General features: G+C 46.6%; 1 protein-coding gene across 7 annotated transcripts in view; it reads left to right on the top strand.

Annotated features, from left to right (window-relative positions):
- The window catches only part of LOC108940583 (plectin-like), a 138852-nt gene extending 113830 nt beyond the window's left edge, over window positions 1-25022 (top strand). For all 7 annotated transcript variants that reach the window (XM_018762829.1, XM_029246024.1, XM_018762832.1 and 4 more), the window contains 21 exons: window positions 743-897; window positions 1925-2246; window positions 2647-2724; window positions 2833-2994; window positions 3575-3679; window positions 3972-4067; window positions 4210-4335; window positions 4441-4593; window positions 4786-4940; window positions 5610-5736; window positions 6720-6903; window positions 8174-8331; window positions 8548-8726; window positions 8829-8967; window positions 9577-9933; window positions 10022-10105; window positions 10241-10342; window positions 11004-11102; window positions 13282-16635; window positions 16906-24152; window positions 24944-25022. In XM_018762829.1, the coding sequence (XP_018618345.1) occupies window positions 743-897; window positions 1925-2246; window positions 2647-2724; window positions 2833-2994; window positions 3575-3679; window positions 3972-4067; window positions 4210-4335; window positions 4441-4593; window positions 4786-4940; window positions 5610-5736; window positions 6720-6903; window positions 8174-8331; window positions 8548-8726; window positions 8829-8967; window positions 9577-9933; window positions 10022-10105; window positions 10241-10342; window positions 11004-11102; window positions 13282-16635; window positions 16906-22983 (12213 nt within the window). In that variant the 3' untranslated portion in view covers window positions 22984-24152; window positions 24944-25022. The remainder of the gene's footprint in view (window positions 1-742; window positions 898-1924; window positions 2247-2646; window positions 2725-2832; window positions 2995-3574; window positions 3680-3971; window positions 4068-4209; window positions 4336-4440; window positions 4594-4785; window positions 4941-5609; window positions 5737-6719; window positions 6904-8173; window positions 8332-8547; window positions 8727-8828; window positions 8968-9576; window positions 9934-10021; window positions 10106-10240; window positions 10343-11003; window positions 11103-13281; window positions 16636-16905; window positions 24153-24943) is intronic.
- The last annotated feature ends 648 nt before the right edge of the window (window positions 25023-25670 follow it).

Below are 25670 nucleotides of genomic sequence, written 5' to 3'. Positions count from 1 at the left end.
ACGACCGCACAGCCGGGCCATTGTGCGCCGGACGCTGGACGGCCAAAGCGTCCCCGACGGGAAGGGGGATCATTCCAGCTATTCGAGTTTATTAAGAGTTATTTGCAATATGGCAATATTCCAAAGACCTGCTGATCAGCTCAACTGTTCGTTCATTGTCGCTTCGACTCAAACCTCCACATTTGCACATTTTTTAAGAATGTTTTTCTTTCTTGCAGTTTGCTCCAGGAAACCTATGATAAAGTCTGTTTTCGTTTACTTTTTAATACATTTGATATAATACATTTATATATGTTATATACAAATAGAGAGAGAACATATATATGTATGTATCTATGTATGTCAATATAAATGTGTTCTTGTTCAAGAAGCTTTTTTGAAATGCACATATGGTTGCGGTGGTAAATATGGATCTATATGTAAGTTTTTTTTTTTTTTTTTGAAGTGTCACAGTTTTTTTCAGTATATATTTAGAAAAGAGGTAATAACAATGAATTTTCTATTAGTTTCATTATTTTACGTTTAGCTTGTTTTTTTCTTATTGTATTTTAAGTATAAATTCCAGAATTAACAAACGATTTGTTACTGAATCGTTTCTTAATTTTAAATTTTTAAAAATTTTTCGACCTTTATTGGCTCTGCTGAGTGACTTGCGGAAAGTTCATTGCGTGGAAGGTGTAGCGTGTCAAGAACCGCATGTGTAGACACTTCCTGTCTAAATAAAGCACGCGTTTGCGTCCAGGACATCCGTCTGCTGGGGACGGGGAAATCTGCCCAGAACACGGCTGAGGTGGAGCGCGACCTGGAGAAGGCCGACGGTATGATCCGCCTGCTCTTCAACGACGTGCAGCTCCTCAAGGATGGGCGCCACCTGCAGGCCGAGCAGATGTACCGGCGGTGAGAACAGCCCTGTTTCCTCCTGCTTTTGAAATGATCTTTATTATCTACCCAGTTACACACACACACACACACACACACACACACACACACATTGACTGAAACCGCTTGTCCCAAGTGGGGTCGCGGCGAACCGGAGTCTAACCCGGAAATACAGGGCGTAAGGCTGCAGAGGGAGGGGACGCACCCAGGATGGGGTGCCAGGCCATCAGAAGGCACCCCAAGTGGGACTGGAACCCCACACCCGCCAGAGAGCAAGACCTAGTCAAACCCCCTCAGTTGTGTACCCAATATACACAACTATAATTATAAAGGACAGCTAGTAGTGTAGCGGTTAGAGCTGTTTTCTTTGGGCCGAAAGATTGTAGGATCAAATCCCACCTCCAGCTGCAGTACCCCTGAGCAAGTTACTTACCCTAAATTGCTCCGGTAAAATTAGCCAGGTGTATAAATGTATAACTACTACTCCTATGTAGCTTTGGGTAAATGTAAAAATATACCTTTTATTATTCATTCTATTATATAGTCTTTCATTTTTGTATCTCTTAAAGTATTTTTACATGTTGCACATAATTGCACTTCTCGGTGATTGTGCACCATGCTGGAGAAAGTTCTAGAAACTTCCGAAAAACCCACCCTGTTTAGCTGTAATTTCTCGCTAGTGGATGTGTGAGAGTGGAAGACCTTGTCTGATTTGATGGTGAAGGTTTTGGGAATGAGACTGGTAAGAGTGTGTGTGTTTGTGTGTGTTGGGAGCACAGATGTGCTGCTTTTGAGGCAGTTTTGTGCGCAGAGCAGCTGCCCATGATGGGAAAAGTGTGGAGAGAAACAATATCTTAGAGCTTCATTGAATCTCCGAAGAACCAGGGTGGTCGACGAAGTGCTGCTCATCGATGACGACGGCACTCGGACCTTTGGGTCGAGCGATCTGCGGGACTCTTTAGTAGATCTTTGAATCGGCTGCCCTTGGAGGTTCCTTCCCTTTGCTTCCTTAGCGAGCTTCTTGCTGGTTCCTCCCGTCCTCCAGGGTGTACCGTCTGCACGAGCGGCTCGTGAGCCTGCAAACGGAGTACAAGCTCCGCTTCCGCTCCGCCGTGACTCCCACCCAGAGCACTGTGGTGCAGACCACGGCCCAGCTGCCGGTGAAGGTGCGCCCCGAGCTGGATGACGTGACGCTGCGTTACGTCCAAGACCTCCTGGCCTGGGTGGAGGAGAACCAGCGGCGCGTGGATGGAGCCGGTTGGGGTGCCGACCTGCCCGCCGTCGAGTCGCAGCTGGGCAGCCACCGCGGCCTGCACCAGACCATAGAGGACTTCCGCGCCAAGATTGAACGGGCGCGCTCCGATGAGGTGCGGGAATCCGGGGGTGGGGAGAGCCCCAAGGGGGTCTGGGAAATGTAGTCTCTCACTCAAACCATGTGGTAAAGGAGCCTTGAAGTCGATGATTTTGTTTGACTAAAACTCCAAATTGCTGGACAAGGTAAAGGGTAGAGATGGGAAAGGTGGGAAAGGTTACGCAGGAAGAATAAATATATCGTCCAGCAGGAGAATCTCATAACTTTGAGTGCGGATGCCTACATGGTTGTGATCTTCAAGGTTCTTCATAAGCCTAACAGGAGAACGAGGCTGAAAACCCTTGTGGTCCATGTGAGAGCAAGTCCACGATGTGTGATGACTGAGTCGCATGGGGTCGGACCCGCCGCGCTTTTAGGTAACGGTCACTCTGTGTCCTCGTGTCCCTGACCTCCAGAACCAGCTTTCTCCAGTCAGCAAGGGCACCTACAGGGAGTACCTTGGAAAGCTCGACCTGCAGTACGCCAAACTCCTGGTGGGTTTCATGAGAAGCACCGCTGCCACACCCCTGGAATGTTGTGAATTCATTATGATTCGGGTGATTTGTTTCATGACCGCGCTGTCCTTCCCACGCACCTCTCAGAACTCGTCCAAGTCCCGCCTCCGTCAGCTGGAGCAGCTCCACATGTTTGTGAACGCCGCCACCAAAGAGCTCATGTGGCTCAACGACAAGGAGGAGGAGGAGGTGAACTTTGACTGGAGCGATCGCAACCAGAACATGACCGCCAAGAAGGACAACTACTCGGTACGTACGCCGGCGGTAGCTGACAGTGCTGAGAGATGGTAGGTGGGGAAAAAAGCAGCTGTGACCAAAACGGTTTCAGTTCAGACGTTTCCTGCAGGTGAGCCCTCAAAAAAAGTTATCGCCATGTTACAGTTATTATGATTTATTACAATTGCAAACAAAATTAGGACAAATCATGTAAGATCAAATCATTTTGTTTGTAACTCGGGTCATTTTTACCATTTGATTCCAGTCAGTAAAAGGTTAATGATATAGATGTCCCTTGATTTATTCGGTAGTTGGGTTGTATACAAATCTCATATATAGGAGGCGTGAGCAGAGAACATTGTGGAAGCGAGTTGAATCATGGCAGTCCTGCGCCATTTATCTGTTGGGTTGCTCTTTACTGCCACCTGTTGGCTGGTCATGTAAATACAGGTCGCGTTCACCATGCTGCAAATGGGCGTTTTGGCAGATAGAGGAGAGAGGAAAATACAAACTCAGATAGTTGAATCAGCCGAAAAATGTTTGGATCTTCCATTTGTCACTTCGCCACTGATGACATGAGGAGTCACTGGAATGTCTTGGTGGGCCCACCCAGGCTCTGATGCGCGAGCTGGAGCTCAGGGAGAAGAAGGTGAACGAAATCCAGGTCACTGGCGAGCGGCTGCTCAAGGACGGCCACCCTGGGAAGAAGACCGTGGAGGTACGTAAACATCAAGCATATCTGGCATAGGATGCTGGGGAGGGTGCGGTTCAAAAATGAACCGAAATGAGGCAGCAGGTGGCGTAGTGGTTCGAGCCCTGGTTTGAGAGCCCACCTCCTCTTGATCAAGGAACTTACCCTACACTGACACAGTAAAAATTACTGTAAGGAGCTTGAAATTAAGTCACTTTAGGGAGAAGTGTTGGAAAAAATTAAGTGATTTTGTTATAATAATAATAAAAATAATAATCATCATCATCTTTGCATCTTTTTCCCCTTTCTCTCCATCCAGGCCTTCACAGCCGCCCTGCAGACCCAGTGGAGTTGGATCCTCCAGCTGTGCTGCTGCATTGAAGCCCACCTGAAGGAGAACACTGCCTACTACCAGGTAGGAGGACTAACTGCACCTCTTTCCTCGAAATCCATAGCAACGCGGTGATTGCGTAGGACCCATAAACTGTTCTCTCATGTATAATTCCCTGAATTACTCTGTTTCTCACTCTGTCTGCTCTCCTCTTCCTGGTGTGCAGTTCTTTGCTGATGTAAAGGAGGCAGAGGAGCGATTGGCGAAGATGAACGAGACCATGAAGAAGAAGTACACCTGCGACCGTTCCATCACGGTCACGCGCCTGGAGGACCTGCTGCAGGATGCTGTGGTGCGTGATTGAGAGACAAAGCCACGGTCGCAGTGTCCCTGCCGTCGTTCACCGCGGTAACCATCCTCTGCGGTTCATTGACCGCTGTTACGTTCTCTTCCCCAGGAGGAGAAGGAGCAGCTGAATGACTTCAAGACCCACCTTGCCGGCTTGAACAAGCGTGCTCGAACCATAGTCCAGCTGAAGCCCCGTAACCCTACCAGCCCAGTCAGGGGCAAGCTGCCCATCCAGGCTGTCTGTGACTTCAAACAGATGGAGGTCAGAGGACCGGTGTGAACTGTTCTCTACCACAGAGGGCTCCGTATATGACCGTGACTTACTCTTGAATACCTTGGGGTTTCGTAGCGACGGCTCCATCCACTGCACCTTAACTACATTCCAAAGACCCTGTTTGTTAGCGACTCTGCAACAGGTGGTCACAAGGTAACCCTTGTGTTTACGTGCGTGCAGATCACGGTCCACAAGGGTGACGAATGCCTGCTGACCAACAACTCGCAGCCCAGCAAGTGGAAGGTGCAGAACATGATGGGCAGTGAGGCCGTCGTTCCGTCCGTCTGCTTCGTCGTCCCGCCGCCCAACAAGGAGGCCATCGACAGCGTCTCGGGGTGGGGATCTCCGTCTCGCTCCCCAGCCCGTGTTTGGATGTCCACTGCTGTGTTTTTTTTCGTGGCGTACACTTTGCACCCCCCGAGTTGTATGGCTCACGATGCTTAATGTGAAAATAATATGCGAGGCTCAGCCAGGAACCTGCCTGAGGACGACACACTCTAAGGACAAGAGGTAACTGAATTTCTAGGCAAGGAGGAAATGTGTCACACGGCAGTTCTCTCTGATGATCATGATTTTCCTCTATTGCTCTTACGAGATGCAGTTCACGGGCAACCTCTAGGGGGCGCATCCTCACATCTTTAAATAGCGTTATTCATCGTCTCAGACATCTAGTGCCCGTGCAGGTCTGTCCACGTGCACAATGTGGACGTGTGAAGATCAGCCGTGGAAATTTCCTCCTTCCCGATAAGTTCAGTCACCGCAGGTGGTCCAATCGGGCTTTTCACGCGCTCGGATACGAACACGTGACTGAAGTAGGTGGTGTCATTGTTCAGCGTGAGACATGGACTAGTTGTGTTATAACACCTTTCAACGTTTGGAATTTCTCCACAATCCCAATATGCTCATTATTTTTTTGTATGACTCTTATATTTACATGGCTGGGTTTTTGCTAAAGATTTGTTATTATTATTATTATTAAATGTAATATCGTTAAACACTTCCAGCCTGGAGGTCAGTCACCAGAAGATCATCTCCTTGTGGCAGCGGCTGCACGTCGACATGCGGAGCCTTCTGGCCTGGCAGTACCTGATGAGGGACATCCAGCAGATCCAGTCGTGGACCGTCACCACGGTGAGCCTTCACATAGCACTGCGTGTTCTAGAATGTTCCAGAACGTATGAATACGTCAACGCATGGGATTGTGGAGCAGTGGAGGTGCTTTACTGCATGATCATCGTCCATCCACAAAGGGATGCGCATGAGCCCAATTCAGTGTTTATCGAGCGCCGTCCAAATGGGGTGCGTTGATAATTACGTTTGTCAATTTCCCCCAAATCAAATTAGCCCAAGAAATGATGCTGGACTCCCTTCAAAGTATAGATCAGACAGTTGTGTTTCTGTCCCTCTCAGAAAGGACTCGCAGTATTCGTCTGAAACGGTACGGAGAGAGGATATTCTTCCCATGAAAGGGTTTATAATATTATACGAAAACAACAGTTCCTTAATTGCTGGAGTCAGAGTTTAACACGGCTCCACATCACATATCCCCTTCTTTCTTTCCTGCCAAGACTTCAGTCACATTTTCCTAGGTCCCTACCTTTTGTTGTTCTTTTTTCCATAAATTATAAATCACCAGTTTGAAAATACTTTATTTGCATGTGTGTTGGAAGTTTTATTCCCAGTTTTTAGACATATATATGAGAACACAGAAAGAACAGAAAAGAGCGATTAAAAACCAGGGTTTTCAACATGGCCCTGTGTTTCCAGGATAGGCTCTGGAGCACCGTGACCCTGAATTGGAATAAGTGGTTATCAACAGAAGGGGGCGCAGTGGCGCAGTGGGTTGGACCAAGTCCTGCTCTCCGGTGGGTCTGGGGTTCGAGTCCCGCTTGGGGTGCCTTGCGACGGACTGGCGTCCCGTCCTGGGTGTGTCCCCTCCCCCTCCGGCCTTACGCCCTGTGTTGCCGGGTAGGCTCCGGTTCCCCGCGACCCCGTATGGGACAAGCGGTTCTGAAAGTGTGTGTGTGTGTGTGTGGTTATCAACAGTAAATGATTTAAGAGAATAGAAATAGCTGATGCTCATGAATAGTGTCTCCCTTGGTGTCCGTGTGCAGTTCAAGACCATCAAGCCGGACGAGTACCGGCTCATCCTCAGGAATTTGGACCTTCACTACCAGGACTTTATGCGCGACAGCCAGGACTCGCAGCTCTTCGGCCCCGACGATCGCATGCAGATCGAGGGCGACTTCAACAAAGCCACGCGCTACTACGAGAACCTGCTCCGCAGCGTGGAAAGAGGTGGGTCCTGCGACAAGAAGCGGAGCTGTTGGCCACGCCGCCCTGCACCTCATTTACATTTGGCTTTAAACTTATACATTAAGCAGCTCAGAGGAACTGAAGTCCATCGACAATACAATAGAAGACGATACGCTTTTCTGTAAGATGAATGACGTGCTCACGGGTACTGACATCTCCTTCCGCTCATTACTGGTGATGTTGCTGTTAACTGGACCTGATTTGTTCATGAAAAATGATCAAAAGCACTAAAGTGATCATAAAACCTGATATAAAAATGACTTCATTGCTTTTATATGGAGAAAAATTCCAATTCGTTGCGAGCCCATCCCAAGTTCACCCAGAGTCACCCTAAATAATGCCTAATATCATAAGGAAAAAGTTGTGTAACGCACTAAAATAGAATAAAGAACAATAACAATATTATATAAAAAAGTGACTTAATAAACTAAATGTACTGCTGCACTGTGGTAGCAGTGCAGCAACTTATGGAAGATGAAGGCGATATGTCACAAACTAATAGAATACTTTGAAAATTAAAGCAAAGCAAAGAGCGCAGCTGAGAGCGTGGGTACATGGTTCCCAGAATGCATTGCGTCTCAGTCTCTCCTATACAGGCGCTAAGTGCAGTTTTGAAATGCACTCCCAGTTTACTGCACTCGAGGGTAACTGTTAAATTCCCCTTCCAGGCTCGGTGGTCCGACGCAAAGGTGAGTTTGCGAAGAATGCCTGTAGGTTGTGCTTACGGACGCTGAGTGGCCAAGCCTTCCTGTGGCAGCAGGGATGTCCTGTGTCCTGTAGTTTTCACGTCCGCCCTGTACCTGCGAGAGTTCCGCTGCACGCTTCCGCTAGCGACGCCGCTGTGGAAAGAGCGGGTCCAGGTGCATGGCTTGGACTCTCCCTCCTCCCAGGCTCGTGTCGCGTAGCCTTTAGGCAGCAGCTGTGCTGATGGCTGATTGTGAGACCTGTTTCAGTGTGTTGTTCTACAGGAAGTCCATTGGGTCCAGAATGCAGTCATGGAATTACACGTCTAACCAAAACACGCGTTCGGCATGTGTGTTTGCGTCTCCAGGGCCCGTTTCCGACGTGTTGTAATGGGTCCCGTTAGCTTAGGTGTGCAGGTGTCTAACAGCTCCTGGAACGCAAAGGTTTGAAAAATATGCCACTTTTCCTAATGGCTCACCACCGCACTCGCCCACGTGGAAAGCAGCCGAAAGACCTGCTCCGATTGCTCACGTGCGCCGTAACCTGTAACGCGCCGTGTCCCGCGCAGGTGAGCAGGACGAGTCGACGTGTCGCACCTACATCAGCCAGGTGAAGGACCTGCGCCTACAGCTAGAGGGATGCGAGGCTCGAACCGTGGCCAGGATTCGGCAGCCGGTGGACAAAGAGCCGCTGAAGGACTGCGCCCAGAGGGCCACTGAGCAGCAGGTGCTGTACTCTCTGCAGTGGAAACAGTGCCCTCTAGTGTTCTACCTTTTCTGTTACATTATTGACAGTTTTTATGTGCGATGTCATCATTGTATGTTCGTTTTTATTGGGTTTTTAGACTATCATAAGTAGAATGATCTTGTTTATGTCCTGTAGTTTCCTTCTGTGGTTCTCTGAACAAGCCTCATATTTGTTGGGTTTTTCTTCATTCCACAGAAAGTCCAGATTGAGCTGGAGGGCATCAAGAAGAGCCTGGACAAGGTGACTGAGGATACAACGGGGATCCTGGCGTCTCCACAGCCGACGAGCTCGGCGCCGGTCCTGCGATCGGAGCTGGACGTCACCTTGCAGAAGATGGACCAGGTCTACAGCCTGTCCTCCATATACTTGGAGAAGTGAGTAGCTGTGGCGCCCCCTGCTGTCGAACATAATCTGTGAGAGCGGGACTGCTAATGAAACAGCCTTGACCCAACTACCGTGTCTCCCTGCACCTTCAGACTGAAGACCATTGAAGTGGTGATCCGGAGCACGCATGAGGCTGAGGGCGTCCTCAAGAAGTACGAAAACCAGCTGCGAGAGGTCAACAAGGTGCCCACTGATGTCAAGGAGGTGGAGATCTACCGCACCCAGCTCAAGGTAGGGGGACGAGACGCCGTGTCGCTTGCCAGTCCCGCCCCGGACACCATATTCCCTTCCATCTGTCTTTATTTTTACACTCGCTGAATTTTTCCAGTAGTGCTGGACACACTCACCTTATTTGATCCCCAACAGATTTTCTTCTCCACGTTCCAAGCATTTAGTCTCGAGTTTATGACATTACAAACATATGTTCTCAAGCGCAAGCTGACTGGGCGCAATTCAGCTGAAGCCAGGAGAGAACAGAGACCTCTTTCTTTTCCCCGTATGAGCGCTTGACTGCCTGGGGAAAAAAAGTAGGGCTAAAATACAAGATTTTACCCCGAGTTTCCACAAATTACAGTAAAAGTCCATTTGGCCTTTGAGGGGGGGAAAGTTTTACGTGATGCAGACGAATGCACGTCACTTCTTGGGTGAGTTTTGGATGGTGGTTAGCCAAGACGACAACCAAAGTTCTTGACATCCGCTCTGACTGCAGAGCTCGGATTCAGATTTTCTTGGCATGACAACATTAGCCTTGCGTTGCCAAAACACAGCCGCACCGATTGGGCATAAAACACAGGAGAAGTTGTTGTTATTATTATTATTATTTTTTTTTTCTGGGTGTAGACCATGCGAGGGGAGGCAGAGAAAGAGCGGCCTGTGTTTGACAGCCTGGAAGGTGACCTGCGCAAGGCCTCCGTGGTCAGCGAACACCTCTCGCGTGTGCACCTCGAGCGCGACGCCGAGCTGGACCATTACCGCCACCTGCTGGTCGGCCTGCAGGAGCGCTGGCAGGCCATGTTCACGCAGGTGGACGTGAGGCAGCGCGAGCTGGAGCAGCTCGGACGCCAGCTGGGCTACTACCGGCAGAGCTACGACTGGCTCATCCGCTGGATCGCCGACGCCAAGCAGCGCCAGGAGAGGATCCAGGCCGTGCCCATCAGCCACAGCAAGACCCTCAAGGAGCAGCTGGCCCAGGAGAAGGTGTGCTACCCTGCCTTGACCCTTGGCCATGCTTTCGCATCGCGCATTTTTCATTTTTGACACCTATATGTCAATTACCCCCATGCAGAAACTTCTGGAAGAAATTGAGAAGAACAAGGAAAAAGTTGATGAGTGTCAGAAATACGCCAAGGCCTACATCGACACCATCAAGGTAGGAAAAAGCAAAACTCTAAACCTTCTTTACGTTGACTCTCAGCAGAGACTTTATAGTTAAAGAGTGTGACCTCACTAAGGACCCCACTGCAGAATTTGTTGGGTGACTAAAGATTGTGACCGATTTCCTCAGGACTACGAGCTCCAGTTGGTGACGTACCGAGCGATCGTGGAGCCGCTGTCCCCCATGAAGAAACCCAAAATGGACTCTGCCTCGGACAACATCATACAGGAGGTTACTGCTCTTCTTGTGGCTTATTATGAAATACGTCTTTCAGTTACGCTCATTACAAGTATAGAATATATGTAATTATACCTAGATTATCTAAGTAGTGTGTATATATATATATATATATAAAATTACATTTACTAATTTAGCTGATGCTTTTCTCCAAAGCGACTTAAAATGTTAAGCTACTTACAATTATTTACCCATTTATACAGCTGGGTAATGTTTTCAAAGGCCCTGCAACTTGATGTGGTATTCAAACCTGTGACCTCTGGGTCTAAATGCTGCAGTGCTAACCAGTACACTATGAGTTGGCCCTAATTATGTCACACGTATATATGTTGTACGGTATGTATATATGCGATATCAAAGTCAAAGTGGCTTTATTGTTATTTCAACCAGATACAGCTAGCCCAGTATACAGTGAGACGAAACAACATTCCTCCAGGGCCATGGTGCTACATTAAAAAAAAAAAAAACATTATATCACAATGATATATTATAATATATACAATAAAAAACAGTATATTACAATATAATAAATGCTGTAAAACTGTAAACATAATAGCAAAAATATACGTACGCACACACACCGTATGTGTATATAATATAAGAGCATAGTATATAGAAACACTAATATAGTGACGCCTCTTCTTGATCCTTGCAGTATGTGACGCTGAGGACCCGCTACAGCGAGCTCATGACCCTCACCAGCCAGTACATCAAGTTCATCACGGACACGCAGCAGCGCCTGGAGAACGAGGAGGTGCGTGACCGGGCCTCGCACCTCTGGCCGCTATCAGCGTCGGCAGGCTAATGCTAACGCTAACGCTAACCTGGGCGTCCAGCACACACTCATGTGGTTCTACTACTGCGCGGTCAGACACGTTGCCTTTTCACGGGCTTAGGATTTGCAGAACGCTGGCAGGGCGGAAGGAGGTGGGGAAAAGACCTGGGGATCCCAGCATGCACTTCGACTGAGCTTTGTGGGAGAAAACTCATACGGCTCATAGGCCCGATGCAATGGGGAGTTCTGCTCAATAAGCGACATGCATGGGGGTTGTGAACCCAAAATGAATCGAGACTTTAATTTCCTGAAGTATGTTTTATTGAGGGGTCCACAGTGCCGGTGGTCAAGCGGCAGTCCTCCTTAGATGGAGTTCAGTGCGGCCTTCAAATACGTTCACGCTGCTCATGCTCAAGTTAGCAACGTGCTAAACGTTGTTTGGTTACGTAGGTCGGGCAGGGTTAAGATGTTCATGGGCAGTCATGGATCATATTTACACCTGAGGTTAATTAGAATCAGGTGTAAAAATTGTGATTTCAGCAGAGCAGATGAGAGCTGAAGGTGGTTCAGACACCAGCAGACCTTTCGCTTCTTGAGAACTGGAGCTGTTGACCCCTGAATTCCACATCAGACCTCACATGACCTCAGGGATTTGTCTGTCCTTCACTATAAAATGTTAGATCACCTTGAGGAATGAGTGTCCACACACACACACACACACACACACACACACACACACACACACACACACACAGAGTTAAACAGTGCAGTTCGTGTTCAGCCTGAATCCAACTCTCAGATCTTAATTTTTAAAAACAGCTGTTCACTCTGTGATCATTAAACAGATTTTAAAAGTGCCATTTTAGTATTTTATCTACTTTATTCCGATATAGATCATCTACCATAGGCAGAGTGAAATAAGCCGGTTCTCCTTTTCCCAGTTCTCTGAGTTGGCTCCAGGCTGATCCTCCCTCTGCCCTTGTCACATCCCTCAAGCTCTTATTAACACGGTTTCCTTTATCCCTTTCTTTTCTAACCCTAATCTTTTTTTTTTTTTTTTTTTTTTGCTTCTCTACACTGCTTGCCAGTGCTTTGTCATGATGAATGCTTGTCTTGTTTGGGCGCTGAAGAGGTAAATGACACATGGAGCAAATCCACCTTTTTTCACGTCGCACCATCATGTCTCGTCACGCTTCACAATCCACCACGATTCGCCAAGCATGCACGTCATTATTTACGGTGCTCAACTGCCTTTCTCGTCCTTCCAAAGGGGGGGAAATAATTGATTTATTGATTTAAGGTAAAGACATTATTACCATGTCTCCAGACACTCTGTAACATGCTGTACGAGCCACTCCATCTGTGTTGAGTGGAAATGGAAAACTGCAAGCTGTTTATATTCATACAAGCATAATAACTCATTAGTATTTCATTTAAAGTGACAAACTGAACATTCATATTGTGCAACATATGTCATCTCCCTGTGACCAAAGTAACTGAGCAAAGCAGTGGCCTACACTGTTTTCTTCACCACTTCATCTCTTTGTCCTACAAAGCAGACTTGATTGTATATTTTTTGAGTATTCCCTGCATTATTTATTACAGTCTGTAGTAACTGAGCACTACACTCATTTGTTTCACTATATAATTTTAGGTTATGCACATTTCAGGGTTTCTCACTTTTCTCTCATTTTTTTTTTCTTTTACGTTATGCCGTCACATATTTATCCAGCACGGTAAAATAAGATTCACTTCGGTGGTGCTGTGGTTCAGATTTTCAGTAGTCACAGTTTAATTGACACTTCTTGGCTTTTTTTTTTGTAATACATGCCACTATTTTGATACAAAACGAATGGATCCTTTCAAGAAAAAACACGAAATGCATGCTGTTTTTGTAGATGTGTACAAAGTGTTGTGAACTTATGTCTTGTTCTGTCTTCCATACATTAAACGAATGTGACATGATGTCTAGGACCTAATGCACCAAAAGTCAAATGATGGATATTCCTTCATACCTTCATATATAATCAACAGTCTTTAACATGTCCAGTGTCAGCATTTTCCTGTCTATATAACCAATGTAATCAATCTACCAACCTAACATTTAACCCTTCATTCTTTAATTAATTTTCTTTGCTATTTGCTTCCACTAATACAGAAAGCTGCAGAGAAACTTAAAGAGGAAGAGAGGAGAAAGATGGCGGAGATGCAGGCTGAGTTAGAGAAACAGAAGCAGTTAGCCGAGGCTCATGCAAAGGCCATAGCCAAAGCAGAAAAAGAGGCCCAGGAGCTCAAGCTGCTCATGCAAGAAGAGGTCAGCAAAAGGGAGATTGTAGCAGTGGATGCTGAAAAGCAGAAGCTCAACATCCAGCAAGAGCTCCAAGAGCTCAAAAACCTCTCAGAGCAGCAGATCCACTCCAAGAGCCAGCAAGTGGAGGATGCCTTGCAGAGCCGCACTAAGGTGGAAGAGGAGATTCGCATCATCAGGGTCCAGCTGGAGACTACCGTGAAGCAGAAGGCCATGGCAGAGACAGAGCTCCAGCAGCTGCGCAACAAAGCAGATGAGGCAGAGCGTCTGCGAAAGATGGCCCAGGAGGATGCGGAGAAGTTCCGCAAGCAGGTTGCCGAGGAGACGCAGAAGAAGCGCAGGGCTGAAGAGGAGCTGAAGCTCAAGGCAGAAACCGAAAAGGAGGCTGCCAAGCAGAAACAGAAAGCCCTGGAAGAATTGGAAAAGGTGAAGATGCAGGCTGAGGAAGCTGAGAGGCGCATGAAACAAGCTGAAGTAGAAAAGGACCGACAGATCAAGCTGGCCCACGATGCAGCACAGAAGAGTGCCACTGTTGAGCTTCAGCACAAGAGGATGTCTTTTGCAGAAAAGACCACACAGTTGGAGCAGTCGCTCAAGAAGGAGCACACCACTGTCATCCAGCTGCAAGAGGAGGCTGAACGTCTCAAAACGCTACAGGAAGAGGCCGATAAAGCCAGGGATGAGGCTGAGAAAGAGCTGGAGAAGTGGAGGCAGAAGGCCAACGAAGCTCTCCGTTTGAGGCTGCAGGCTGAGGAAGAAGCTCACAAGAAGAGCAGAGCTCAGGAGGAGGCCGAGAAGCAGAAGGATGAAGCTGAGCGTGAAGCCAGGAGGAGGGCCAAGGCCGAAGAGTCTGCTCTGAAGCAGAAAGAGATGGCAGAGCAGGAGCTGGAGAAACAACGAAAGCTGGCTGAAAGCACTGCCAAGCAGAAACTGTCTGCAGAGCAGGAGCTCATCCGCCTGAGGGCAGATTTTGACCATGCTGAGCAACAAAGGTCATTGCTGGAAGATGAACTCTATCGCCTGAAAAATGAAGTCAGTGCTGCCGAACAACAGAGAAAGCAACTGGAGGATGAGCTGGCCAAAGTGAGGAGCGAAATGGACATTCTTCTGCAGCTTAAGGCCAAAGCGGAGAGGGAAACCATGTCCAACACCGAGAAGAGCAAGCAGCTCCTTGAAGCTGAAGCAGCGAAGATGAGGGATCTTGCTGAGGAGGCATCCAAGCTGCGAGCTATTGCAGAGGAAGCAAAGAAGCAGAGGCAGGTTGCCGAGGAAGAAGCTGCCCGGCAGAGAGCAGAAGCTGAAAGAATCCTCAAGGAGAAGTTAGTTGCCATCAATGAAGCCACTAGACTGAAAACAGAAGCTGAGATTGCCCTTAAAGAGAAGGAAGCGGAAAATGAGAGGCTAAGAAGGCAAGCCGAAGATGAGGCCTATCAGAGGAAGGCTTTGGAAGATCAGGCAAACCAGCACAAGCAGGACATTGAGGAGAAGATCAACCAGCTCAAGAAATCCTCTGACACTGAATTAGAAAGACAGAAGCAAATAGTCGAGGAAACCCTGAAGCAGAGGAGGATTGTTGAAGAGGAGATTCGTATCCTGAAACTCAACTTTGAGAAGGCCTCTTCTGGCAAGCTGGACTTGGAGCTTGAATTGAATAAACTGAAGAACGTTGCAGAAGAGACCCAGAAAAGCAAGATCCAGGCTGAGAAAGAAGCGGAGAAACTTCGTAAAATTGCCCTGGAAGAGGAAAACCGAAGAAAGGAAGCTGAAGAGAAAGTCAAAAGGATTGCTGCTGCAGAAGAAGAAGCTGCCCGCCAGCGTAAGGCTGCGCAGGAGGAGCTAGAGCGTCTGAAGAAAAAAGCTGCTGAAGCCAATAAGCAGAAAGAGGATGCCGATAAGGAGGCTGAGAAACAGATTCTTCTGGCGAAAGAGGCTGCGCAGAAATGCAGTGCAGCAGAGCTACAAGTCCAGAGTGTGCTTGTTCAGCAGAAGGAGGACAGCGCCGTGCAGAACAAACTGAAAGAAGAGTTTGAAAAAGCCAAAAAAGTGGCACAGGAGGCTGAGATGGCTAAGGAGAAAGCTGAAAGAGAGGCCGCTCTTCTCCGTCAGCAGGCCGAGGACGCCGAGCGCCAAAAACAAGCTGCCGAGGCAGAAGCAGCCAAGCAGGCCAAAGCGCAGGAGGATGCTGAGCGACTGAGGAAGGAGGCTGAGCTTGAGGCAGCAAGGCGAGCCCAAACTGAGATGACGGCTCTGAAACAGAAAGAACAAGCAGATGCTGAGATGGAGAAGCACAAAAAGATCACAGAGGAGACCCTTAAGCAGAAGTCTCAGGTGGAGCAAGAACTTGCTAAAGTCAAGCTGCAGCTGGACGAGACGGACAAACAGAAATCTCTCCTGGACAGTGAGCTTCAGCGCCTCAAAGATGAGGTCACTGATGCGGTCAAGCAGAAGGCCCAAGTGGAAGAGGAACTGTTCAGAGTCAAGATCCAGATGGAGGAGCTTGTCAAACTGAAGCTCAGAATCGAGGAGGAGAACCAGCGGCTCATCCAAAAGGACAAGGACAACACTCAGAAGTTTTTGGCAGAGGAAGCCGAGAACATGAAGAAACTCGCCGAAGAAGCTGCTCGGCTCAGCGTGGAGGCTCAGGAGGCTGCGCGCATGAGACAGATTGCGGAGTCCGACCTTGCGCAGCAGAGGGCTCTTGCTGAGAAAATGCTGAAGGAGAAAATGCAAGCCATCCAAGAGGCCTCCAAGTTGAAAGCAGAGGCAGAATTACTCCAAAGACAGAAGGACCTGGCACAAGAGCAGGCTCAGAAACTACTTGAGGACAAGCAGCTGATGCAGCAGCGTCTGGAGGAAGAAACCGAGGGCTTCCAGAAGTCGCTGGAGGCCGAGCGTAAGAGGCAGCTTGAGATCACAGCCGAGGCAGAGAAGCTCCGGATGAGGGTGTCGCTGCTCAGCGACGCCCAGGCAAAAGCGGAAGAGGAGGCCAAGAGGTTCAAGAAGCAAGCTGAAGAAATCAGCGCCCGTCTGCACGAGACTGAGCTCGCAACTAAAGAGAAGCTCGTTGTCGTGGAGAAACTGGAAGTCCAGAGACTGCACAGCAGCAAAGAGGCTGATGAGCTGCGCAAAGCCATTTCTGATCTTGAGAAAGAGAAGGAGAAACTGAAAAAGGAGGCTGCAGATTTGCAAAATAAGTCGAAAGAGGTATTTTTTACCAGACAATTTGTTCAAGTGGTGTGTATGCTGTTTAACCCTCTTCCCTGTGACTAACGTATACCACATTTCTATAGCAACCAACGAACTGCAAATGTGTGCCCTACGTACTAAGTCCTGTGGAAATTGCATAGTGTTGCTAGTTTAATACCTGTATAAGTTATTCTTAAACTGTTAATGTACGTGGATTTTGATTTCTTTCTGAAATCTAGCAGCAGCTATTGAAATGTAAAATAACTAATTTTTCTCTTCTTTTGACAGATGGCCAGTGCTCAGCAGGAACAAATTAAGCATGAGAAGACAATCCTTCAGCAAACTTTCATGACAGAAAAGGAGATGTTGCTGAAAAAGGAGAAGCTCATCGAGGAGGAGAAAAATAGGCTGGAAAAGCAATTTGAGGATGAGGTTAAGAAAGCAATGGCACTCAAAGATGAACAAGAACGTCAAAGGAAAGAAATGGAACAGGAGAAGAAAAAACTACAGGCCATCATGGATGCTGCTCTTCAGAAGCAAAAGGATGCAGAGGAGGAGATGCGCAACAAGCAGAAGGAGATGCAGGAACTCGAGAACAAACGGCTCGAGCAGGAGAAGCTACTGGCTGAGGAGAACAGGAAACTGCGTGAGAAGCTGCAACAGCTTGAGGTCACCGGGGCCCTTGGCAGGGATGTCGTTGATGCTGCAACGAGCAATGGAGAGCTAACGCTGGCATTTGATGGAATCCGAGAGAAAGTTCCTGCCAGCAGACTGCATGACGTTGGCTTGCTGAGCAAAAAAGACTTTGATATGTTAAATAAGGGCAAAGTCACTGTACAAGACCTTAGCCAGGATGAGAAACTGAGAACATACCTTAAAGGTACAAACTGTATTGGAGGAGTCTTGATACAGCCTGACCAAAAAATGAGCATCTATCAAGCCATGAAGGAGAAGAAAATCGCTCCTGGAACAGCAGAGGGGCTTCTTGAGGCTCAAGCAGCTTCGGGGTATATGATTGACCCGGTTAAGAACAGAAAATTCACCGTCAACGAGGCTGTCAAGGAGGGCATAATTGGACCAGAACTGCATAACAAGATGCTCTCAGCTGAGCGGGCAGTCAGTGGTTACAGAGATCCATACACAGGAAAAAAGATTTCTCTCTATGAAGCCATGAAAAAAGATCTAATTGTGGACGAAGATGCCATCAGACTGCTTGAAGTTCAGCTAGCCACTGGTGGGATTGTCGACCCTGTTAACAGTCATCGTGTGCCCATTGAGACCGCATTCAAGCAGGGTCAGTTCGATGCAGAGGCGAACAAGATTCTCTCGGATCCGACTGATGACACTAAAGGGTTCTTTGACCCAAACACTCAAGAGAACCTCACTTACTCGCAGCTGATGAAAAGGTGTAGCACTGACCCTGAAACTGGCTTCTTGCTCCTTCCCATCACAGAGAAGGCTGCCTTGAGTGAAAGGCTGTACACCGAGGAGGAAACTAAAGATGTTTTCCGAAAGACCACTGTCTCTGTTCCGTTTGGAAAATTCAAGGGAAAAAGTATTACAATCTGGGAAATAATCAATTCTGAGTATTTCACTGAGGACCAAAGGAGAGATCTAATCCGCCAGTACAAAACAGGAAAGATCACAGTGGAAAAAATCATCAGGATTGTTATTACTGTGGTTGAGGAGAAAGATAAGAAGAGTGAAATTGCTTTTGATGGGCTAAGAGGACCTGTTCCTGCCACTGAACTTCTGGAGTCGAAGATCATTGATAAGGATCTGTATAACAAGTTACACAAGGGCAACATATCGGTGAAAGAGGTTTCTGAGCAGGATCCAGTGAAGAAGGCATTGAAGGGTACTAACTGTATCGCTGGAGTAGTTATTGAGTCAACAAAAGAGAAGATGCCTTTCTATCAGGCTATGAAGCAGAACATTTTGAGACCCGGCCCAACATTAAGTCTGTTAGAAGCGCAAGCTGGTTCCGGGTTTATCATCGACCCAAAGAAAAATCAGAAGCTGACCGTAGATGAAGCTGTTAAAGCAGGTCTCGTTGGCCCTGAGCTGCATGAAAAGTTGCTGTCTGCAGAGAGAGCTGTCACTGGGTTCAAAGATCCTTACACTGGAAAGACAGTGTCGTTGTTTGAGGCAATGAAAAAGGAACTCATCAGCAAAGATCAGGGAATACGTCTGCTGGATGCTCAGCTGGCTACTGGTGGCATCATTGACCCAGTGAAAAGTCACAGAGTTCCTCACGATGTTGCCTGCAAGCGGGGGTATTTTGATGATGAAACTAATCAAATCCTGAGCAATCCAACCGATGACATCAAGGGCTTCTTTGACCCCAACACTCAAGAAAACGTCACATATTTACAGCTGCAAAAGAGGTGTGTTACTGACAAAGAGACTGGCCTTCAGCTCCTGCCATTGTCCGAGCAAGCCATAAATGCAAAAGAAGCTGAAGCCTACTCCGATGTACAGGCTAAGGAGGCTTTCAACCACGCAACGGTGGAAGTTCAGGCAGGACCATTCAAAGGAAGAAAAGTGACCATCTGGGAGCTCATTAACTCAGAATATCTTACAGAGGAACAAAGAATTGAGCTGATCAGACAATACAGATCTGGCAAGGTGACAATTGAGAAGATCATTAAGATTGTGATCACCATTATTGAAGAAAAAGAGACAAAGAAAAAAGAACAGGTTTCCTTCAAGGGGCTGAGAGCTCCCGTTCCAGCCAGCTCTTTACTTGACTCTCAGATAATTGACAAATCCACATTTGATGACCTGCAGCAAGGCAAAATTACACCAAAAGAGGTTGCTGAGCTTGACAAGGTGAAGAGTTATTTGGAGAGCACTGACTGCATAGCAGGTGTCTATGTTGAGCCAACAAAAGAAAAGGTCAGCATTTACCAAGCGATGAAAAAGAAGTTACTAAGACAAAGCACAGGTCTGGCGCTCCTGGAAGCACAAGCTGCCACTGGGTTTATTGTTGATCCTGTCAAGAACCAGCTGCTTACTGTGGATGATGCTGTAAAGGCTGGTACAGTTGGTCCAGAGCTTCACGAGAAGCTCCTGTCAGCTGAAAAAGCAGTAACTGGCTACAATGACCCCTACACTGGTAAGAAGATCTCCCTCTTTGAAGCTATGCAGAAGGACCTCATTCTGAAGGAACATGCCCTGCCGCTTTTGGAAGCTCAGGTGTCTACGGGAGGAATCATTGATCCTGTGAACAGTCACAGGGTACCCACTGAAGTAGCTTACCAGCGGGGCTATCTCAGCAAGCCGACTTTTAAGGTTCTTTCTGAGCCGTCAAACGATGTCAAAGCTTTCTCTGATCCCACCACCGAGGAGAGTGTCACTTATAAGCAGTTGAAAGACAAGTGCATGAGAGATCCTGCAACAGGCTTCTGCTTTATACCACTCTCAAAGCCAGAGGCTCCCACTGTGGTGGAGAAAACTTACTTGTACACAGAAGAGCAAACCCAGAAAGACCTATCTGACACTAAGGTTGACATTCCACTTGAAGGCCAATCTGGCCAGTCAATGTCTCTGTGGGATGTCATGAATTCAAATCTGCTCCCTGAGGAAGAAAGGCGTAAACTGCTGGATGAGTATCGTTCGGGCAGAATCACCAAGGAACGAATGATCATCATCATTATTGAGATAATTGAGCAAAGAGAAATCATTAGAGGGGGGCATGCAATGTCATGTGATGTAATTAGACGAAAAGTAACCATTGAGGAACTCTACAACGCTCGCATTATTGACACTGAGACCTATAACCTGCTGAAGCAGGAGAAGAAGACCATTCGAGAGGTCATGGAGATGCCGAATGTGAAACAATACCTTTTTGGCACCGGCAGTGTTGCTGGTGTGTTGTCTGACACCTCAAACCGGATCAGTCTTTATCAGGCTATGAAGAGAGGGCTGTTGAAGCCTGAAGTTGCCATAGGCCTTCTTGAGGCACAAGCTGCAACAGGATTCATCATTGATCCAGTTAGAAATGAAATGCTCACCGTTGATGAGGCAGTTCGCAAAGGTGTGGTGGGTCCAGAGCTTCATGATAAACTTCTATCAGCTGAGAGGGCTGTCACAGGTTATAAGGATCCCTACACTAGCAAGATCATTTCTCTTTTCCAAGCAATGAAGAAAGACCTTGTTCCTGAAGACTATGCTCTAAAACTCCTGGAGGCCCAGACAGCAACGGGTGGCATCATGGACCCAGAATTCAACTTCCACCTTCCCACTGATATCGCCACGCAGCGTGGATATATCAACAAAGAAACTAATGAAAAACTTTTTGACGATGTAAAAGGATACATCGACCCAGTCTCAGAGGAAAAACTGTCGTATGCCCAACTGCTTAAGAGGTGCAAAGTCGACAAGGACACTGGAATGCGTTTGCTGTCCCTGGCTGACAGAAGATTGCTGTTCAAGGGTCTTAGGAAGCAGATCACCTTGGAAGAACTGTTGCGTTCTCAGATCATAGACCAAAAGACAGCCACAGAGCTCAGTGAAGGCCTCGTTACTGTTGAGGAAGTGAGCAAGGGCCTCCAGAGGTATCTTGAGGGCACAAGCTGTATTGCTGGTGTATTTATTGAGTCAACAAAGGATCGTCTGTCTGTATACCAAGCAATGAAGAAGAACATGATTAGGCCTGGAACTGCCTTTGAACTGTTGGAAGCTCAAGCTGCTACTGGGTATGTTATTGACCCAATAAAGAATCTGAAGCTCACTGTAAATGAAGCTGTCAGGATGGGAATTGTGGGGCCAGAGTTCAAAGACAAGCTTCTCTCTGCTGAACGTGCTGTTACAGGCTACAGAGATCCATATTCTGGGAAGAATATTTCTCTCTTCCAAGCTATGAAAAAGGGCCTTATTTTGAAAGATCATGGAATTCGGCTGCTGGAAGCGCAAATTGCCACTGGTGGAATCATTGATCCAGAGGAAAGTCACCGTCTGCCTGTAGAGGTGGCCTACAAGCGAGGCCTTTTCGATGAAGAGATGAACGAAATTCTCACTGATCCATCTGATGATACCAAAGGGTTTTTTGACCCAAACACAGAGGAGAATCTCACCTATTTGCAGCTGATGGAGCGGTGCATCACAGACCCAGAAACAGGCCTTGTGCTCTTACTGCTGAAGGATAAGAAGCGTGAGAGAAAAACATCTTCAAAGTCCTCTGTCCGCAAACGCAGAGTAGTCATTGTGGACCCAGAGTCAGGCAAAGAAATGTCTGTGTACGAGGCATACCGCAAAGGGCTTATTGACCACCCAACCTACCTGGAGCTTGCAGAGCAGGAGTGCGAGTGGGAAGAAATCACCACCACGTCCTCTGATGGGTCTGTAAAATCTATGATCATTGACAGAAGGTCAGGACGACAGTACGACATAGACGATGCTATGTCAAGAGGCCTCATTGACCAGTCTGCAATGGATCAGTACCGTGCTGGAACTCTGTCCATCACAGAATTTGCTGACATGTTGTCTGGAACCATGAGTGGTTTCCGTTCCCGTTCGTCGTCTTTCGGATCCACTTCATCCTATCCAATGAGCCCTGTCCCATCCATAAAAACTCCTACCACCGTTTGGAATGACCCAACCGAGGAAACGGGCCCAGTAGCTGGAATCCTCGACACAGATACTTTAGAGAAGGTGTCCATCACTGAAGCCATGCGCCGTAACATTTTGGACAACATCTCTGGTCAAAGACTGTTGGAGGCCCAAGCTTGCACTGGTGGCATCATTGACCCCAATACCGGAGAAAGGTTCTCTGTTGCTGATGCAGTGAACAAAGGCCTTGTTGACAAGATAATGGTGGATCGCCTTAATCTGGCCCAAAAAGCTTTCAATGGATTTGATGATCCCAGAACCAAAACTAAAATGTCTGCGGCTCAAGCGTTAAAGAAGGGCTGGCTTTACTATGAAGCGGGCCAACGTTTCCTTGAAGTCCAGTACCTCACTGGTGGGCTAATTGAACCTGACGTCCCAGGTAGAGTTTCACTGGATGAGGCCATCAAGAAGGGCACCCTGGATGCACGTACAGCCCAGAAGCTGAGAGATGTCAACGTCTATAACAAGTACCTGACCTGTCCCAAAACAAAGCTGAAGATCTCCTACAAAGATGCCATGGACAGAAGTATGGTTGAAGAGGGTTCTGGTCTGCGTCTTCTCGAGGCTTGCTCGCAGTCAACCAAAGGTCTTTACAGTCCTTACAATGCTAGCGGTTCCGGGTCAGCTGTCGGGTCCCGTACCGGATCCAGGACAGGCTCCAGGCGAGGAAGTTTTGATGCCACTGGATCTGGTTTCTCCATGAGTTTCTCTTCCTCCTCTTACAGTTCTTCTAGCTACAGCCGCCGATATTAAGCTAGGCCTTTACATCGCACTCCATGAGCAAGGCCTGCAGCAACAAACTTTTCAACAATGCTTCCAATGCACTTGTCTGTTGCATAATTTATAGGATAAAAATATTCTGCTCTGCATGTGGTTGCATTTGGAAAATTTCAGTGCTAAATAAGTCATATTACAATACTGCTGGATAGAGATACAAATAGTTCCCTCTAGTGTTCAATGCGAAACCTTTTCTTTTAGGCCTCGTTTCTAGTTTTTAGAAGAAAAAATAAATTTTTGCAGCTGTTTATTATGTTAACTATATTTTTTTAAAAGGGAAAAAAAAACCCTAGATTTATTTTTTGTTATTTTTTTGAATGACTGCATTTGATTTAACTCTCACTGACTGAAAATGGAACACTACTTTGTACTGTATATTTTGATTAAGCATATTGAACACTATATAGGGGTTTCCCCACAAAGTAATACCCCAAGAAATATGACACTGAAAAAATAATTTTAAAAAAATATGCAATATAGTTAAGATATTAATTGATGGAGAAAGAAATACTCCTGACTTTTTTGCTGTTCATTCTGAATGTTTTTTGAATGTGTTTAAGAGAATATTCCAAAGGGTATGCCAACATAGATCTAACAGGGATGCTGTTTACCAGAATAAAATATATATATGGATTTATATTTGTATGTGTATAGATGTTTGATCAGAGGTATTTTATTAAGAGAACGTTGTTGTCCAGCAAAGCATTTAAAAAAAGTCAAACTGCTAGCTATCTGCAGAGCAGAATAAAAAAATAATTATATATATAAAGACTTGATAATACCGGGGAAAAAGCTACAAGGTGCCAAGGGTTCAGCTCCCGTACGTTGTCCAGACAGCTACAGTAACGTCCCCCATGCAAGATTTCTGCACGAAGCGCATCAGCCCACCTGTTGAAATTACATACACAGCAGCAAAGTCCACTGATGTTGGAGCAAATATTCTTCAGAAGCTCAGCCATGCAGCTACAAAGTTCTGCAGGACTCCATCCGTGTGAAAGCTGGTTTTGTCAAGCAATCCTGGGACATCAGCTCAAGATTTCAAGAAGGCCTCCAACCTGCTCTGGCTCTCCAGAAAGTGCTCGATGAAAGACCCCAAAAAGAAAAGAAAGACCCCAACCCCCTGCCTTTTGTTTTTCTTTACCATTGTAAGTCATTACACCCCATTTTTGAACCCTTCTCCGATTTCTTTTCCTCATTTGTTTGCTCCATTTAATTTTCCTCCTGTTGTTTCTCTCTTGGAAGTGTTTCTGAACTCTGGTCCTGCTGTCTCACTGTATGTGCAGGTTTTCTGTACAACATACCAACCTTTACTTAGTTGGGCCCTTTGAATAAGGTGTTGCAAAGCAACTATTTTACATACCAGAAAAATTATCATCTCCCATTTTAACACTATTTTAATAAAACCCTTTAAGTGTTCATCAGCATTCATTCAATGCCTTCATGCAGTTTATTTAATCTAAAGCTCAGTCACATCGAATTGATGAAATGCTCCATTTGACTGAAGCCGACATATGCAGGGGGTCACCAGGAGCATGACCGAGGAACGCAGTCTTATGCTGATCTGCTTTGTAGCTCTTTGAATTGCTGTGGAGTCACTAACTGACCCTGTGAACGGGACTCTTCTCTGGAATACGCTACACTTCATATTTTCTCCCAGTTTCTGTGATCTGTACTTGTGACTCTTTAGCGGAATTGGATCCTTAGAAAGACTTCGTAAAAAATATTGTTACAGTAATAGTTTTCATAAAGTAAAACATGACAGTTGTATCTTTGTGTGTGAATTTTTCAATCAACTATTTAATTTTTCTTTTAATTTCTATTAGGTTATTCTGCTCTGCCAGGATTGAGTTGCTGATTGGTCAGTTCATTGGTTTGCCCTTTCACCCTAATGCTGATTGGTTGACTCTAAATGTCCTGCATTTTCTTTTAATGACAGATGACTGTTACTCACAAATGTGGAAGTGCAGGACAAAAGGTGACGTGGACCGATCCGCATCTGGATGCCATGAAGGCTCAGAAGTTTTCCTGTCATGACATCCAGGTAACTGCCCTTCTGTCGGCAGATTTTTACTCATACTTGGTCTACAACAACTTAGTGAAATGTCCCCATTATTTTGTTATTTGTACGTCGTATTCATGTCATCATTTGATTAATCCGCCTTGTTTTCGCTACATTTACATTTATTTATTTTTTGTTGTTTATTTTTTCCTGTCGTTTGTTCCTGTTTTTAGATCTGCATTCAGGCCCCGCCCTATTTCCTCCACTGTCCCCGCCCACACTTGAAGAGAGCCAATGGCAACGGTCCTCAGAGGCCCTCCTGAGATCGCAGGAGCTAAATCCCACCCACCCTCTTTCAGAACATTTGTAGAGCATTCTGGGAATATTCTGATAATACCGATAACTCTCCCATCATAAGATCATGCAAGGCTTAGAAAATCTCCACAAACCTAAAAACTTTGCAAGCTTATAGATGACCGAAAATTGGATGGACGTAAGCTAGATTTCTTTTGCTGGTAGTGTTAGGAAAAAATATACAACTGAAATCAAAATGATAGAAAATGTCAGTTTAATAGATATGATATCATTATCAAAGATTCACTTTACATTTAACAACACATTGGCCCAGAATTCATTTTGTGTTCATATTGTACATTTATTTCTC

Source organism: Scleropages formosus, chromosome 18, assembly GCF_900964775.1.
Source record: "Scleropages formosus chromosome 18, fSclFor1.1, whole genome shotgun sequence".
NCBI classification, from domain to species: Eukaryota; Metazoa; Chordata; class Actinopteri; order Osteoglossiformes; family Osteoglossidae; genus Scleropages; species Scleropages formosus.
The sequence above is the reverse complement of the archived record's forward strand: the minus strand, read 5'-3'. Positions and strand labels throughout refer to the sequence as shown.